At 40.6% G+C, this 15,000-nt stretch overlaps 1 protein-coding gene across 2 annotated transcripts in view; it reads left to right on the top strand.

Annotated features, from left to right (window-relative positions):
- Window positions 1-15,000, top strand: part of gabra3 (gamma-aminobutyric acid type A receptor subunit alpha3) — a 322,972-nt gene that overhangs the window by 80,630 nt on the left and 227,342 nt on the right. For both annotated transcript variants that reach the window (XM_087301935.1, XM_087301936.1), the window contains exon 2: window positions 1,411-1,521. In XM_087301935.1, the coding sequence (XP_087158061.1) occupies window positions 1,411-1,521 (111 nt within the window). The remainder of the gene's footprint in view (window positions 1-1,410; window positions 1,522-15,000) is intronic.

A 15,000-nucleotide genomic window follows, 5' to 3' on the forward strand; every position in this document is an offset into this window, starting at 1 on the left:
CAGATCTCCATACAGCAGGGGATATTAACCTGTATCCTTTCACATTTGCATGCAAAAACAGTGCAAAGTTAAATGCACGTGCTGCATGTGTGTGTGTGGGTGTGAACTTTGAAATGACATTGTGTGTGACTCCTAATTGCAACCCCACAACAAATACATCAAATAATCATTGGGAAAGTTCTTACTGTGGTATTTCTCACAAACGTTACGTGAGATCTGCTTCATGTCTGTCACTGTGCTGTTTATCTGATGCAGCCAAGGCAGAGATTGAGGCTGCTTTCACACCTGTGAATCGATTCAGTTGTTCCGAAACAGAGATTACAATTGTTACATTGTTGCTCTTTGCTCTTGGAGCGGTTCACTTTCACACTGCAAAGTTTCTAATCGGACCAAAAGAGCTAAAACAAGTCACGTGTGAGTAAACTCTCCTCACATTGGTCAGAGTGTCAGGGTTTATTTTGCAGCGTCCCGCTAAGCTGTCAGGAGAGGTGGTGGTTTGGTGGTGATTGACAGGGTGCACGCGCGACGTGTCTGAGGAGAGATGCGGTGGGGAGGGGTGAGAAGGGTGCGTGACGATGCCTATTTGAGGACCGGGAGGGAGACGTGAGATTACTGGGAGATCATCACTCGTTTGCAGGCATCCGGAGACTCGCGAAACTTCCCGCCCTACTCATAATTCTCTCTTCATAAAGCCGTAAGCCTATTACATATCCATAAAACACAGTGATATAATCGCGCTCGGATCGGATCGCTTTCTCACTGCAATCGAACCGCTCCAGGGTTCGTTTCAATCGAGCCGAGACCACCTTATTCAAGCGATCTCGGAGCGATTACTTTTGGCGCGAAACAGAGCGCGATTGCCCTGTTCACATATGCCAAACGAACCGCGCTAACTGGGCAAACGAGACACGTTCCGAAACAAAAGTGTAGGTGTGAAAGCACCCTGAGACAGGCACATGGGGAAAAAGTGGATGGGAAGAACCAGCATTAAAGGCACATGCAACAAAACCAGCTACACTGTGTTCAATATTCCAATATTCTGAAAGGTCTAATAAATAATCTGATGGGTGTTTTGAGCTGAAACTTTACAGACACATTCTGGAGACACACAAAAGACTTCCCTTAAATCCTGAAAAAGGGGTAAACTAGGAGCCCTTTAAACATAATGACATGCTTATACACAATATTTCTTATCAAAATACATATTTTTTTCATCTCAGATGCGATTAATTGTAATCAATCATAAAGCATTACTCAATTTTATGCATTAGAAGAGTCAAAAACGTACATCCGACAGCAGAATAGCTCTAGTATTTGACTTTCAGAATTGAGTCTCCATATGGCAGGGCTTTTATGCCATATTGTGAAAGATCTCACCCTGCTTCCTCTCATCTTTATTTTTTTCTGCAGGCTTTCAGGACTTCAGAGTGCTATGGCTGGCGTTTTCCACAAGCTCACGTCATGCGTCTGCTGCGTGTGGATCCTCCTCAGTCTTTTATTCAACCCAAGCTCACAAACCGGGTAAGAATGACTTTCCCCAGTGGAACAGGCTCCAGGGATGCATCGCTCCTTATACGTTCATTAATAAGGTTGTATTATTGCGTGGGGTCATTTACGATCTGCAAAATGCCATTGGAGCCGAGCGTAGGTGGCTGTAATTCTCTCGCACAAACCGCCATGAATTGGATTTCAGGTGGCGGAGCGGGGCTCGGTTACAAGTGTGACTCAATAAACCTGGAAAGAAACTGACGCTGGAAGAACCTGAGGGACCCCGAGACCAGTTTTTCAGCTCGATTGCGCTGTCGAGATGCCAGTTGGGTTTTTTTTACTGCTCATTAGCTCAGTGGTACATGTGAAAAGTGTGATGGTACATGCAAATGGGGATTTTGGGAAAATGGGATTTTGAGCTTGTGATTATAAAGAGATAAAAAGTAGTATATGACACTGGATCAAAACACATGAACCTCAACATGACATTACCAAAATGCACTGGAGAGCGGGTTTTAGGGATGGAATGAGTTTAGGTTTTGGCTGATTAATTAGAGTCTGAGGAATAATCACAGTTATTATGATAATTATGCATATATTAATTTCAAAACACCACTAGTTCAGTAAATCACTTGAAAACTCCTTATATTTTAAAGTGTTATGTATTGCTGCTCGGTAACCAATTAATAAAGCACTAAATGATAATACAAAGAAAACAAACAATAGTCCATTTCTCTTTGGACTTAAAAATAAGTGAAGTTTTTGACATTTAAACAAAAGTAACCATTTTATTTAAAAAAAATGGATGGATGGATAGATAGATAGATAGATAGATAGATAGATAGATAGATAGATAGATAGATAGATAGATAGATAGATAGATAGATAGATAGATAGATAGATAGATAGATAAAATATACAGTATGTACATTAAAACATCATTACTTCTATGGGATGTCCCCGTATAGATAGCTGTACAAGTGAGTGTGTGTGTGCGTGTACCTTGTATTCAGTAGAAAACATAGAGGTATATGTATAGAGGTACTCAAACTCAGTCCTGGAGGGCCGGTGTCCTGCAGATTTTAGCTCCAACTTGCTTCAAAACACCTGCAAGGATGTTTCTAGAAAGCCTAGTATAGGGCCCTGCTGAAAAATCGAGCTTAAACCAGCCTAGGTTGGTTGGCTGGTTTTAGCTGGTTGACCAGCCTGGTTTTAGAGCGATTTTGGCTACATCCAGGCTGGTTTCCAATAATTTCAGGCTTGGTCTTAGCTGGTCAAGCTGGAAAGTGACCAGCTTACACCATCTAAAACCAGCTTGACCATCCTGGTTTAAGCTGCACATAGCTGGTTTTGGCTGGGCTCCCAGCCTGGCTAGGCTGGTCAAGCTGATTTTAGCTGGTCATCTCCCAGCTTGTCCAGCTAAAACCATGCAGGCTGGAAATGGCTGGAAACCAGCCTGGAAGTGGCCAAAACCCCTCTAAAACCAGGCTGGTCGACCAGTTAAAACCAGTCAACCATCCTAGGCTGGTTTAAGCTGTATTTTTTCAGCAGGGGGGTGCTCAAACTCGATTCTGGAGGGATGGTGTCCTGCAGATTTTACCTCCAACTTACCTCAACACACCTGCAAGGATGTTTCTAGAAAGCCTAGTATAGAGATACTCAAACTCAGTCCTGGAGGGCCGGTGTCCTGCAGATTTTAGCTCCAACTTGCTTCAAAACACCTGCAAGGTTGTTTCTAGAAAGCCTAGTATAGGGGTGCTTAATCTTGGTCCTGGAGGGCTGGTGTCCTGCAGATTTTAGCTCTTACTTTCCTCAACACACCTGCATGGATGTTTCTAGAAAGCCTAGAAAGAGCTTGATTAGCTCGCCTGGGTGTGTCGGATTGGGGTTGGAACTAAACTTTGCAGGACACCAGCCCTCCAGGACCGAGTTTGGACACCACTGGTCTAGTAAGAGCTTGATTTGCTTGCCCAGGTGTGTCAGATTGAGGTTGGAACTAAACTTTGCAGGACACCGGCCCTTCAAGACTGAGTTTGGGCACCCTTGATCTATTTCATCGGTCTTAAACTGGATTCCTGGAGGGCCGCAGCTCTGCACAGTTTTGCTCCAACACTAATCAAACACTGCTGATCCAACTAATCAAGGCCTTCAAGACTACTAGAGACTATTAAGCAGGTGTGAGGTGGTTGAAGCTAAACTGTGCAGACCTAAGGCCCACCAGGAGTTTGAGAACATTGATCTACATGAATAGACATGACTTAAAGTATAGTTGCAAACATATCCTCATCACTCCTAGCATTATTTCAAGAAATATTGAAATATTCGTCTAAACAGCACTGCAGAATCACAAGCTAGACTTTTTACCCTTAAGAGAAGGGTAAAAAAAGAAGTTTGCAGTGATTCTTTACCATGACCTAAATCCAAAGCCATCATAGCAGATCATCTCCTGGTAAGTGTTTAATAGAGAATCATTATACTGCAGATTCCTAGCTGCTTATGAAGATATATTTGGCATATGCGTGTGTTGAGTGTTGCCAGGCATGCTCAGCAGGCATCTATTCATCTGGATCCTCACCATCTTTGTCAGAGTAATTAGTCAAAGAAGAACATTGATTGGAATCTACCAATTCCATCTGCCAGTAATAAGAGCTACAGAGACACACATGGACGAGAAAGAGAGAGAAGAAGAGGAGGAAAACGGCATGCCAGATGAAAGCGGATGGAAAGCAGACGTTCATTTTGGTGTCTCTTCCTCACAAACACACAAATATATTCAGTAATGCCTAGTTCAGACGACGTGATTTTAGCCCCGATTTTGGCTCGCCGACAGGTTTTGAAAAATCACTGAAAAATGCCTGAAATCACAGGCAAATCGCTGCTCGTGCACGTGAGTGACAATCACACAGTATGAACGATCAAAGACGCAATCTGAGAGAATCGCCGATGAGTCGCCGATGCCTGCGAGATATTTGGCGTGCTAAATATCTGGAGCTGTCGGCAATTTAAATCATGCCGTGTGAATTGAGTTTTGACTGAAAATAACATCAGCCATACAGCCAATGAGAGAGCAGCTTTCACTTGTGTGTGTGTGTGTGTGTATACCTGCTGCAGGCCAGCGGGAGGCTGGGGGAGAAGGTAAAAGCGCTCATTTTCGGTTTATTTGGACCCACGTAATGGAGGAAAAACTAGTGGAGGTTTGACAGGACTCAGGAGCAACTGTGTCTGTTTGACTTTCATCCAGAAAGAAATTAGTTTATTATCAACGTTGAGGAGAAATGGCTAATTCCCTTTAAACCCAGGTTAGCAAACATGTACATGTTCTACCCCATTAAAGGCTTCTTTCTCATTATGTAGTTAATAACAAAAGATATACTACGTGTTTTTGGCTGTGAGACGTAGTTTGGACGAAGTTGTCGGCGATTCTTCCTATAGTAAAGTCATCTCCGGACCTTCTGGATCATCTTCCAATTCACAAAAAATCGATTTACTCGGATCGCAAAATGATTGCAGTCATTAATGTTTACATTTTGCAAATGTGCTACGTCAGAATCTGTGCATTGCTTACGTGTAAAAAAGTCAGTAGCCAATCAGAGTGGAAAGCAGATTTGCTAATTCAAGACAGGTTTGTTTTAAGCCTCTCTTACGGCTTACCGCTTTAGTGACATTGAGGAGAATTGATGGTCCTGAAACTGAAATCCTAAGATTTACATAGATATCAAACTTAAATGGGTATATTCAGTAGGTGTCCCTGAATGCAATGTCCTAGCTTTTTGAGCAGAAATTAAAAAACTATGAAATACTTTGCTTATGGCAGAACTTTCCTTAATGGAGTCCTGATGGTCCAAATATTGATCATATTCGTCATCTTCCAGGGGATTCTCCTTTTCAAAGACACTAACAAGTGAGCTACATCAGAATCTGTGGATTGTTTACGCTTGAAGAAGTCAGTAGCCAATCAGAGGAAATCTGTTGTTGTGAGACAGGTTTGTTTTAAAGCGCTAGAATGACTGAAAACGATGTGAAAAATGGGTGGTCTTGAAATGGGGAAATCCTAAGCTTTACATAGATACTAAACTTGAGTGGGTATGTTCAGTAGGGGTCATCGAATGCAACGTCCTTGCTTTGGGAGCAGACATTAATTTCCCTCAATGTCAGCAGATAGAAAATGCAGTGTGACATCACAGCACCAATCTGCTGGATCATCCATCACCCTTATTAAAAAAATATACCACTATTTCAGTGGATGATTTCAGATGTTAAAAAGCCTGGCACCAGTTTGACTCACTGCTCCAGAATCAGCATCATTTTCAATTACTGTTCCAGAATCAGCTTCCTTTGAGCTCAAATTACAAAAGCACTCCGTCATTTTTACCACAGTAATGAGAATACATGCTTAAGCAGCTTGGGATATTTGGTGAAAATGCCCCATTATGCTTGTTTAAAAAGGTCCTAATGGGATTTTCAGTTTTCACAGATTGCCATAATCATTTGTCATTTAAATTAACGATCAATTAATCGTTAACCTTTATAATGCAAGATGTGCTCAGGGCCATTGTTATGGGCAGGATGTGCAAATGAGACTCAAAAAACAAAAGAAGTGTAGCAAAAGGAGAGCAGAATTGTAAAGATAATTAGTGATTGAACAGTTAAAATAACCATTTAATTAATATTAAACATATGCCAGTGTAATTAGCAGTTCATTCCATGGCGATTTAATACCAGCAACTGTACTTCCAATGAAATGGCGAAGGCTTTTAACGTGACGCCGCCGGTCCTAAACCACCCAAACCGCTCCAAGCTGGGATCGAACCAGCAGCTCTTCGCATGGAAGTTGGTTGCTCTGTCAAGGAAGCTAAAGAAGTGAGGTTTACCTGCACAGCACTTCACTACACTGTAAAACACAATCAGTTAAGGTAACTCAAAGCATTTGGGAAAACCGATTGCAACACACCATTTAAGTTCAAAAACGAATGCTAATGAGTACTGTGAACTTAATCCATTTGAGTAAACGAAGCAATTTGAGCACAGTAAAATCCAATAAATCAGGAGTGTCAGTCCTGGAGGGCCGATTTCCTGTATAGATTAGCTCCAACTTCAACACACCTGTCTGGAAGCTTCTAGTATACCTAGAAAGAGCTTGATTATGTGGTTCAGGTGTGTTTAATTGGGGTTGGAACTAAAATATGCAGGAGACCGGCCCTCCAGGACCGAGTTTGGACACCCCTGCAATAAATGAAGAGAACTCAAACCAACTGAGTTCTGTAAAACCCAATAAGTTATCGCAACTCAAATTGTTTGAGGACACCGATTGCTACAAACCATTTGAGTTAAAAAACTACACTCATTTCATTTGATAAAGTTGACTGTTGGGTTTCACAGTGTAGTTAGCCCCTGCATGACTTTACCATTTACTGTTTAGACTTTTCGCTCCATAGACGTACAAATATATGCAAGCGAATGCAACAGACCGGAAATGCAAGCTTGTGCAACAAGTTTCGAAGTTTCGCTTGTTGAGTTTTGACATCACATCACGTGACTGCATGAGACCAATTGAACACTAAAACATGACCTCACTGGAAAGAAATTGAAAATCGCTATCTGTTTTTAATGTCTAATTATCTTTTTGCAGCAACGTAGACAGAATTACGCAAGCTCAAACTCTCGTATGATTTTACCATATTAAAATTAACCAGAGTCTGATGGTAAAACTAAATTTTTAACTGGCAAAGCATACATTAAAATATGGCACAAATTAAAATAAATTTTACAAAATATTGCATATCGTAGTCGAGGTTGTTGAGTATTCCGAAACAGATTCTATTTTTGCCACACTCTATAAATATTTGATAGAACAATGAATATTTAAATGACCGAGGCATATTGCAGATGTTTATTTGGCTTGCTACTTCGCCAGATGAACACGCAGGCTGTTCTGTACAAAAGGAAGATTTGCTCCTTTTTCATTGTCTGTGGTTTCTCACAGTCACAGTTTTTTTTTTTTTTTATATCAGTGGCATGAGGCGAATCTAGGGTACAAAATTACCTTTGGATTGCACCTGCTACTAGCAGGTGAACTGAGAGCATTGCTGTATTTGTTGTGCTTCAGTTTTGTCAACATGCATGTTGGATACACTGTAAAAGAACATCTCAGCTCAGACAGGAGCGGCGCCCGGTGTGCTCTTCTGCTGCTGTAGCCCATCCGCCTCAAGGTTGGACGTGTTGTGTGTTCAGAGATGCTCTTCTGCAGAGCTCGGTTGTAACGAGTGCTTATTTGAGTTACTTTTGCCTTTCCATCAGCTGGAACTAGTCTGGCCATTCTCCTCAGACCTCTGACAAGGCATTTGCGCCCACAGAACTGCCGCTCGCTGGATATTTCCTCTTTGTCCGAGCATTCTCCGTAAACCCTAGAGATGGTTTGTGTAAAAATCCCAGTAGATCAGCAGTTTCTGAAATACTCAGAGCAGCCCGTCTGGCACCAACAACCATTCAAAGTCACTTAAATACCCTTTCTTCTCCATTCTGATGCTCACTTTGAACTGCAGCAGATCGTCCTGGCCATGTCTACATGCCTAAATGTACCTAATAAAGTGGCCAATACTTGCACAGCATTTAATAATCATAGTTCAACATTTAATAATGCAATATTATAACCCAAACTTGTTAATGTAGCTAGGTTAACATGAACTAACAATGGACACTTCTGTTAACTGACATGAACAAATACTGTAATAAATGTACTGTTCATTATTTGCTCATGATAGTGAATGCATTAATTAACTAATACAACCTAATTGTAAAGTGTTATCAATTACAGGCTCATTCTTAAAATGTAGCCCTTTATGCATTTCTGGAGATGTATGGCAACATTTTGCCTTTAAAACGAATGCTACGAAGTGGTATGATATTGTTTCTTTTTGTGCGAGAAGCTGACCGCTTACCTCCACTGTTAACAGTTTGCCTAGTGGCTTGCAGCGTACGTTGGTGTACTTGGGACACAGAGAGGAGTTGGTCACGATAACAGGGTTCAATACAGGCATGGATGTAGGGTAAAGGGTAAAGGATAAAGGATAGGGTAAAGGATGCAGAAAGCAGTTAAAGCAAAAGCCAAAGCCAAAGAATAAAATAAATAAAGTAAATAACAAGGTGAGAATGAGGTAAGATCTGAAAACGTGGTAAAAATCAGGCAGCTGCTAGGTTTTTAAAAATATTTTTCTGAATTGCTTTTGAAAACATTGTCGATTGGGTTTAGGGAAAGGAGGAGAGTGAAAGGATCGGTCAGTCTGTCAGTCGACAGCGGCTTCTGTTAAATTTACATAGGAACAGCAGGTGCGAATGGCTCTTGCAAGAGAAATTTGAGATCTGAAAAAGCGTACACAACGACCTCTGGTGGATTTACGAAAACAAAAACTACAAAAACAAATGTAGCTCCTGGGACATATTTAGCACTCTCCAGAAATGTATACAGGAGTATATATTAATAGGCATGCGCTAGTATAAGATTCAGACGGTATGTTAACCTTGAATAAAAATATCACGATTTCACTGTATTGTGATTACTGCTCTAAATTATATTCTTTTTTAATGTCGGGGTAATTTTTTTTTCCCCTTCTAAACATTTTATATTTCACTTTAAGAAACATTTAAATATTTTGGAACACTAAATATGTCAGGCTAAATAATTCAAATGACTTGTTGACTTCTGCTGACTTTATTTGATTCTTTTACCATTTAAAACAATATCTTTGGATGTTGTTTCTGCTAGAAATACTGTTGTCCAAAAAAAAAAAAAAACAGTTATAAAAAAGTATGCACATACCTTAGGAGGACGGTATTGTAGAGAATTGTAAAACCTTGACATTTCCAAAACGCGCTATACCTTAGAAATGGTTATCGTTGCCTACATACAGTATTAATAATGAGCCTGGGTTGACTTTTAGCTATATAAAATAATTATTCTAAAATAAACAAAACAAATATTTAATAATGCATTAAAGACAAAAACACTGTAAAGAGTTTAGCACAATAAATGTGACAGCTGACATCACTATGTGCATCTGAGCTGTGTTTTGTTGCTCAGAGCGTCCTCCGAGCACTAGAATATGAGCGGTACACTTCAAATAGTTTAATCAGAAAACTAGCGTTTGCTTGTATCTCCGTCCCAGAAACATGGTTTATCTCATTATTTGGCTGTAAATAATTGATATAACTTAAACAAAGCCAAAAAAACTGAATAAATAAGACTATTAAATGGACAAACCAGGAGTTTGTTTACAGCACGCTTCACGGTGCTGTTGACTTTGTTGTGCTGAATACATTTCGCTCCGACTAAACTGAGAGACTTAAATAGTGCTGTTTATTCAGCTGACCCATTTCCCTTACAGTCAGCGCCGGTTCTTTAGGTTTGATAAGCTTTTATTGTGATCCATAGCCCTTTGTTGCTTAGCCTTTTCCCCCAAGTAAATTTAATTTCAGCCTTCCCAGGCATATACAAATAAACCGTTGCACAAAAAAAGAGGCAATGTTGCAAGCGTGAATGTCAAAAAAATAGCATCTCCAGCATGTTTTAGTGTAGATTAAATGTGCTTTACAATATTTTTGAAAATCATATTCAAGTCAGGATGTTATTAAGCATCAAGAATGGTGGCACGCGCCGTTCCAGCAACCTACTATCTCCATTACCAAACTCACTCCAGCGTACCAGAGGCACTGCTGGAGACGACATAATAACACGGGCTTCTTCATCTGGTGTCCTTGCTGTCCCCGCCATCAAAGACACTACGCCTGTAAAAGCTTCAGGAGATTGACTGAGCCACAAATATGTTGTTAAACAAGTCTAAATGACTACTGACACTTTAGCTTTGACTGCCAAGGCTTTATATTAGCCTATTCCGGATGGCAGATCAAACCCTTCGCGAATACTAACAAGGCCAAGAGCAGTCACAGACAAAACAAAACGTGTGGCTTTTAAAGTCGCCATGAAATCTAAATTTACTCCTCTTGTTTGTTATTTGAAGATATCAACTCTCGTTATAAATGATGTGTGTGTGCACTTTTTGTTTTGTAAAATACTAATTTGCCCTCATAATCAAATGTCATAACCTTCCCTCCCCCCTCTAAACGCCTTCCCTTCCTGGTCACATGGAATTTATTTAGGGTGGAGCTATCAGTCATTTAGGGTGTGGCTATTAGTCATTTGGGGTGGGGGGCTATCAGTTCTTTAGGGTAGAGAGCAATTAGTTCTTAAGGGTGTGATTTTTAGTATTTAAAGGCGGGGCTATTAGTCCTTAAGGGTGGAGCTATCAGTCCTTTAGTGCAGATAAGTTTTTTTTGGTGTCACTATCAGTTATTTAGGGCGGGGCTATCAGTTTTTTAGGGTGTGGCTATCAGTCTTTTAAGGCGGGGCTTTAAGTTCTTTAGGATGGGGCTATTAGTCATTTAGGGCAGAGCTATCAGTTGTTTAGGGTGTGTCTATCAGTTCTTTAGGCTGTCACTATCAGTTTTTTAGGGTGGGGCTATCAATCCTTAAGGGCGGGGCTATTAGTTTTTAAGGGTGTGATTTTTAGTACTGTAAGGCGGGGCTATCAGTTCTTTAGAGTGTGGTTATAAGTCCTTCAAGACAAAACTATCAGTTATTTAGGGCGGGGCTATCAGTTTTTTAGGGTGTGGCTATCAGTCTTTTAAGGCGGGGCTTTAAGTTCTTTAGGATGGGGCTATCAGTCATTTAGGGCAGAGCTATCAGTTGTTAAGGGTGTGTCTATTAGTTCTTTAAGGTGTCACTATCAGTTTTTTAGGGTGGGGCTATAAATCCTTAAGGGCGGGGCTATTAGTTTTTAAGGGTGTGATTTTTAGTACTGTAAGGCGGGGCTATCAGTTCTTTAGAGTGTGGTTATAAGTCCTTTAAGAAGAAACTATCAGTTATTTAAGGCGGGGCTTTAAGTTCTTTAGTATGGGGCTATCAGTCATTTAGGGCAGAGCTATCATTTGTTAAGGGTGTGTCTATTAGTTCTTTAAGGTGTCACTATCAGTTTTTTAGGGTGGGGCTATAAATCCTTAAGGGCGGGGCTATTAGTTTTTAAGGGTGTGATTTTTAGTACTGTAAGGCGGGGCTATCAGTTCTTTAGAGTGTGGTTATAAGTCCTTTAAGACGAAACTATCATTGTTTAGGGCGGGGCTATCAGTTCTTTAGGGTGTGGCTATCAGTCTTTTAAGGCGGGGCTTTAAGTTCTTTAGGATGGGGCTATCAGTCATTTAGGGCAGAGCTATCAGTTGTTAAGGGTGTGTCTATTAGTTCTTTAAGGTGTCACTATCAGTTTTTTAGGGTGGGGCTATAAATCCTTAAGGGCGGGGCTATTAGTTTTTAAGGGTGTGATTTTTAGTACTGTAAGGCGGGGCTATCAGTTCTTTAGAGTGTGGTTATAAGTCCTTTAAGACGAAACTATCAGTCTTTTAAGGTGGGGCTTTAAGTTCTTTAGGATGGGGCTGTCAGTCATTTAGGGCAGAGCTAAAAGTTCTCTAGGATGTGTCTATCAGTTCTTTAGGGTATTGCAATCAGTCAGTTAGGGTGGGGCTATCAATCCTTAAGGGCGGGGCTATCCGTTTTTTAGCGCAGAGCTATTGTTTCTTAAGGGTGTGATTATTAGTACTTTAAGGCGGAGCTATCAGTTCTTTAGGGTGTGTCTATCAGTTCTTTAGGGTCGGCTATCATTTATTTTAGGCCATGATTATCAGTTTATTGAGGTGTGGTTTTTATTACTTAGGGAGGGGCTATCAGTCATTTAGGGTGGAGCTATCAGTTATTTAGGACGGGGCTATTATTTATTTAGGCAGTGATTATCATTGGAGTGGTTTTTATTACTTTAGGGTGGGGCTAAAATTTCTTTAGGGTGTGACTATCAGTCTTTTAAGGTGGAGCTATTGGTCATTTAGGGCAGAGCTATCAGTACTTTAGGGTATGTTTATCAGTCTTTCAGGGTGTAGTGATCAGTCCTTTAAGGCGGAGCTATCAGTCATTTAGGATGGGGCTATCAATCCTTAAAGCCGGGGCTATCAGTTATGCAGGGCAGGGCTATCAATTCTTTAGGGTGGGGCTATCGTTAAATTAGGGTGGGATTATCACTTATTTGGTGTGTGGTTTTCAGTACTTTGAGGCAGGGCTATCAATTATTTAGGGTGTCGCAATCAGTAATTTAGGGCGGAGCTATCAGTCATTTAAGAGGGGGCTATCAATCCTTAAGGGCGGGGCTATCAGTTCTTCAGGGCAGAGCTATTAGTTCTTAAGGTGGGGCTATCAGTTCTTTAGAGTGTGGTTATCAGTCCTTTAAGGGGAAGCTATCAGTTCTTTAGGGCGGAGCTATTAGTTCTTTAGGGTGGGGCTATCAGTCATTTAAGGCGGAGCTATCAGTTCTTTAGGGTGTGTTTATCAGTTCTTTAAGTTGGGGTGATCATTTATTTAGGTGTGGTTTTCATTACTTAGGGAAGGGCTATCAGTCATTTAGACAGTGAATATTAGTTATTTAAGGTGTGGTTTTGATTACTTTGGGGCGTGGCTATCAGTTGTTTTGGGTGTGACTTTTGGTCCTTTAGGGCAGGGCTATCAGTTCTTTAGGGTGGGGCTATCATTAAATAAGGGTGGGATTATCAATTATTTGGTTTGTGGTTTCAGTTCTTTAAGGTAGGGCTATCAGTTATTTAGGGTGTGGCAACTAGTCTTTAAGGGTGGAGTTATCAGTCCTTTAGTGCAGAGTTGTTTTAGTGCAGATCAGTTTTTAGGGTGTCACTATCAGTACTTTAGGGCAGGAATATCAGTCATTTAGGGTGTGACTATCAGTCCTTTAGGGTGGGGCTATCAGTACTTTAGGGTGGGGCTATCATTCCTTTAGGGTGGGGCTATCAGTCATTTAGGGTGTGACTATCAGTCCTTTAGGGTGGGGCTATCAGTACTTTAGGGTGGGGCTATCATTCCTTTAGGGTGGGGCTATCAGTCATTTAGGGTGTGACTATCAGTCCTTTAGGGTGGGGCTATCAGTACTTTAGGCTGGGGCTATCAGTCCTTTAGGGCAGGGATATCATTCATCAAGGTCGTGATTATCAGATCTTTGTGGTGTGGTTTTCAGGACATGTCTTGCATCTTCTCTGAAGTCATCCATTCATCAGTCTTTCTATATTTTATAAGGAACGCTAGTCTTTCGACTATCCAATCGGTTCCCAAAAGGCAAAATCATGCACCACCAAGTGCATGTACATCACCGTAGCTGAAATCACAAGGACAATCTTAACTTCAGTTTAATGACGGCTTTAAGGCTGTCACATGCTACTAGCACATCAACTAACAGTTTAATTTTCCCACCGACCACAGAGAGGAACAATCCCAGCAAATGGTGCATGTCCCAAGATGTTTATGTGCCTTCTCAAGAAAAAAAAAACAATTTTGTGAGCCCGGAAGAGCCATGACCAAGTTTAGGCATAATCCTTTTAGACTTCAGAGCCGCCGAGTGCTTATACCTCAGCAGTATCTGGTGGAATCAGCACAGCTGTCACTCCGTGAGTCCTGCAGGCCCTACGATACCATCACACCACTCCAAATCAGCTTTAGCAACAGCACAGGCCGGAGACTTTGCTAATGGATGAAGTTGTCACATACAAATCACCCACATTAACTATTGTCATTCTGCGCGAAAACTGTAATCCCTCGCTTCACACTCGTGCTTGATTAAAGTATTGCACCATCCATCTTTCAACTGCCTTCTTAAAAAAATATCTCATAATTTAGCAGAGGTTGTTTTCATTACATTTGAGGAATTATGTGCTACATCATATATAAATATTGTAATAGAACAATGTATGTTGACATAATTCAGACCATTCGCAGATGTTTATTTGGCTTTTTACTTTGGCAGATGAGGAAATTGCAGGCTTTCATGCAGATGATGATTCATGATTCATGCAGGCTTTTCTGTACAAAAGGAAGATTTGCTGCTTTTTCTTTGTTTGTTTTAACTCGGTGGTTTCTCACAGTCTGTTTGTTTTATTATCAATGGCATGAGGCGCATCTAGGGTACAAAATTACCTTTGCGTCACACCTGCTAATAGCAGGTGAACTGAGAGCATCGCTGTCTTTGTTGTGCTTCAGTTTTGTCACTGCTAAATTAAAAGGCATGCTTTATATTTTAAACATGTTGGATACAGCTCAGTTTTTTGAGATTTACTTCCATCCCTAAAATAAACATTACCGTTAAAGTCAGAATTATTAGCCCCCTTTGATTTTTTTCTTCTTTTTTTTTTTTATATTTCCCAGATGATGTTGAACAGAGCAAATAAATTTTAACAGTATATCTGATAATATTTGTTCTTCTGGAGAAAGTCTTATTTGTTTAATTTCGGCTAGAATAAAAACAGTTATGAATTTTTTAAACAGCATTTTTAGGACAAAATTATTAGCCCCTTTAGGCTATTTTTTTTCTGACTGTCTGCAGAACAAACTATCATTATACAATTACTTGGCTAATTACCCTA

Source organism: Danio rerio, chromosome 21, assembly GCF_052040795.2.
Source record: "Danio rerio strain M-AB ecotype USA chromosome 21, GRCz13ab, whole genome shotgun sequence".
In the NCBI taxonomy this organism is placed as follows: Eukaryota; Metazoa; Chordata; class Actinopteri; order Cypriniformes; family Danionidae; genus Danio; species Danio rerio.